Below are 2,500 nucleotides of genomic sequence, written 5' to 3' on the forward strand. Positions count from 1 at the left end.
GGGACCCATATGGACCCATATGACAATTGTAGTACAGTTATTGTGTTCCTCAAGCCCCCCCCCTCCCAGTGTCTCAATAAGCAAGAGAATGCCTGTGAGGAAATTACAATGTTTTATCAACATTGTGCAGTCCTTTGTTCCAACACTGCAGAGTACACACACACACACACACGTCACACACACACATTCCTCCTAGACATTCCTGGTGCGATGTGAACCTGTCCATGGGGGTCTATTGGTTTTAATAAAAAGAGGAATTCAACATATGAGTCTCCGGGGCAACTGGTGTGTTCAATGTACTGAGCATGGAGCTAACGTTCACACACAGGCCCTCTGGGCAGTGGTGGCTTATCCAACGATACTTGAGGTGCTGAAGCACAGGGCACCAACCTGGGGGGGGGCACCAAACGGTGTGAAGAAGGAAAAAAAAACGGCGAAAATCGGCGAAATTTAGAAGCAGGGCTCCGTGCAGATTCGTAATGTAAATTGTACAGTGAGAATTTAAAACATTAGTGTTACATCAATTCAAAATATGACTGTAAATGAAATCTCATCATGTCATAAATCACGTGGTATTCGGAATGGCATAGACTGGCATACTCGCCCATTTCCCCTAAAGCCGCACCCCTTTGCCTGCCAGGGTATATATATATATATATATATATGTAGGAAGGAAACGCCCACATTCCTCTGTGTGTTTCTAGAGCAGCTCCAGCAAGCTGCTAAAAATATGGCTTTAGGAAGGTTCCAAATATTGAGAACATAATAGAAAGCAAAAAAAAAGTTGAAGAATTAAAAGTTGTTTGTGTGCGACTGTGTGCGTACGTTCGTGTGTGCATCAGAATTGTGTGGGGGCATCAATGTGGGATATGAACCCTGTCCCTGGTTATGGACAGGGTGAGAGGGTTTGAGTGTAGGTTAACCCCAGTGCCCTACAGACACGTTCCTTATCAGCCTGCAGGGTCCCTGAGACCCTCCTAACACCAAAATGAACACATGCACACGCGCAGGCACGCACGCAGGCATGCATATACACACATACGTATCAGCGCACACGTACGAAATGAAAAAACCCTTAACCTCAAACATGACCTCTTCACATTTCCTATAGATTAGTGTTTAACATTCTTCCTTCCTTATCCTTATTGGATTACCTTTAGAGTTCAATGTTTATTTTCCCTGCTCAGTGTGTGTGAGTGTGTGCGTGCATGCGTGTATCAGTGTGTGTCTGTGTGTGTCTCTACGTATCCAAGTATGTGTGTGTTTGAGTTGACGTGCAAGAGATATCTGCAATATGGGTGGCATCTGCTTGTGTGTGTGTTTGTATCTGTGCGTGTACATGTGCGCACATGCGTGTTCGTGCCGAGTGCCGACAGCCCGACACGTGTGTGTGTGTTCTATCTCTTTTAAACAGCATGTGGCTTGCTGGCCCAGTCTCCTTGCCTTTGAAGTGTCTAAACAGAGCATGAGATGAGAGCTTTCAGACACTGACCCAGTTATTGGCTTGAAAAGATCACAGGCTGTGGATCATCTTAGTTTTTCCTGGACTCAGAAGTGAACAGTCTAGACTTTCCCAATTCTGTGTTCAAATTTCAAATGTGAAATCACCAAAAAGTGATGCAAGAATGTAATTCTTTAGGCAGCCATCCTACCTACACATTTGTTTTTGGTAATTGGTAGGACATGAATTTTCGTGTATTTTTGATAGCCTATATGCTACACTTATTGGTTGTGGTGTGTGGTGTAGCTTAACCACATGGACACTAGTGTCTCTATTCTGTCAAAATATTTGAACATTTGGCAGATCTGCACACTTGATGCAACGTTTCTTTTCATTTTACAGAAATAGTTATATCTACACATAGGTATGGTTAGCTTGGGTAATGTCAGCAAACTTTCAAAAATGTGTTTAAAGGTAGGTGCTCTGTTTGTATGTACAGTGGAGTTCCATGGACCGAGGTCACTCGGTGCAGACAGTGCAGGAATACACGTATGATTACTAGTCTTGAACCCATTTAAAATGGCAAAGCATCTGTGTAATTTTAGATTTTCGCGTTGCCTATTCAGAAATAGCAGATATACAAGCCCACAGCCGCGCTGCAAGCTTGTACATCTGCTATGTTTTAACATTTTAGAAAAATCCTGATTGTGTGAGAACTGCTGATTTAGAAGGCATTTAGTAGAATCTGCCTCAGCTCTTAATGGGTTTTGGTGGTTGTATACAATTTGACATATCTCTCTCTCTCTCTCTCTCTCTGTCTTTCTGTCTTTTTGTCTCTCTCTGTGTCTCTCTGTCTCTCTCTCTCTAGCTGCGTACGGATGCAGAGAAGCGGTGTCTGGTGGAGAGCGGCCTGTCCTGGGACAGCGACAACACCAAGTCCGGCCGCAAGAGCCTGGGTGGCGGTGTTGGCGGCGGGGGCGGTGGCGGGGGCGGGGGCGTCTACGACACGGGCAGCCTCAAGACGGAGTCGGCCAATAAATGGAAGAAGACGGCGCGGCC

General features: G+C 45.0%; 1 protein-coding gene across 5 annotated transcripts in view; it reads left to right on the forward strand.

The window, feature by feature from the left end:
• Positions 1–2,500, forward strand: part of nav1a (neuron navigator 1a) — a 162,405-nt gene that overhangs the window by 126,596 nt on the left and 33,309 nt on the right. For all 5 annotated transcript variants that reach the window (XM_084069045.1, XM_084069048.1, XM_084069047.1 and 2 more), the window contains one exon: positions 2,310–2,500. This exon is cut by the window's right edge and continues 170 nt beyond it. In XM_084069045.1, coding sequence (XP_083925171.1) covers positions 2,310–2,500 — 191 coding nt within the window. The remainder of the gene's footprint in view (positions 1–2,309) is intronic.

Source organism: Gymnoscopelus microlampas, assembly GCF_963454915.1.
Source record: "Gymnoscopelus microlampas genome assembly, chromosome: 10".
Taxonomy (NCBI): Eukaryota; Metazoa; Chordata; class Actinopteri; order Myctophiformes; family Myctophidae; genus Gymnoscopelus; species Gymnoscopelus microlampas.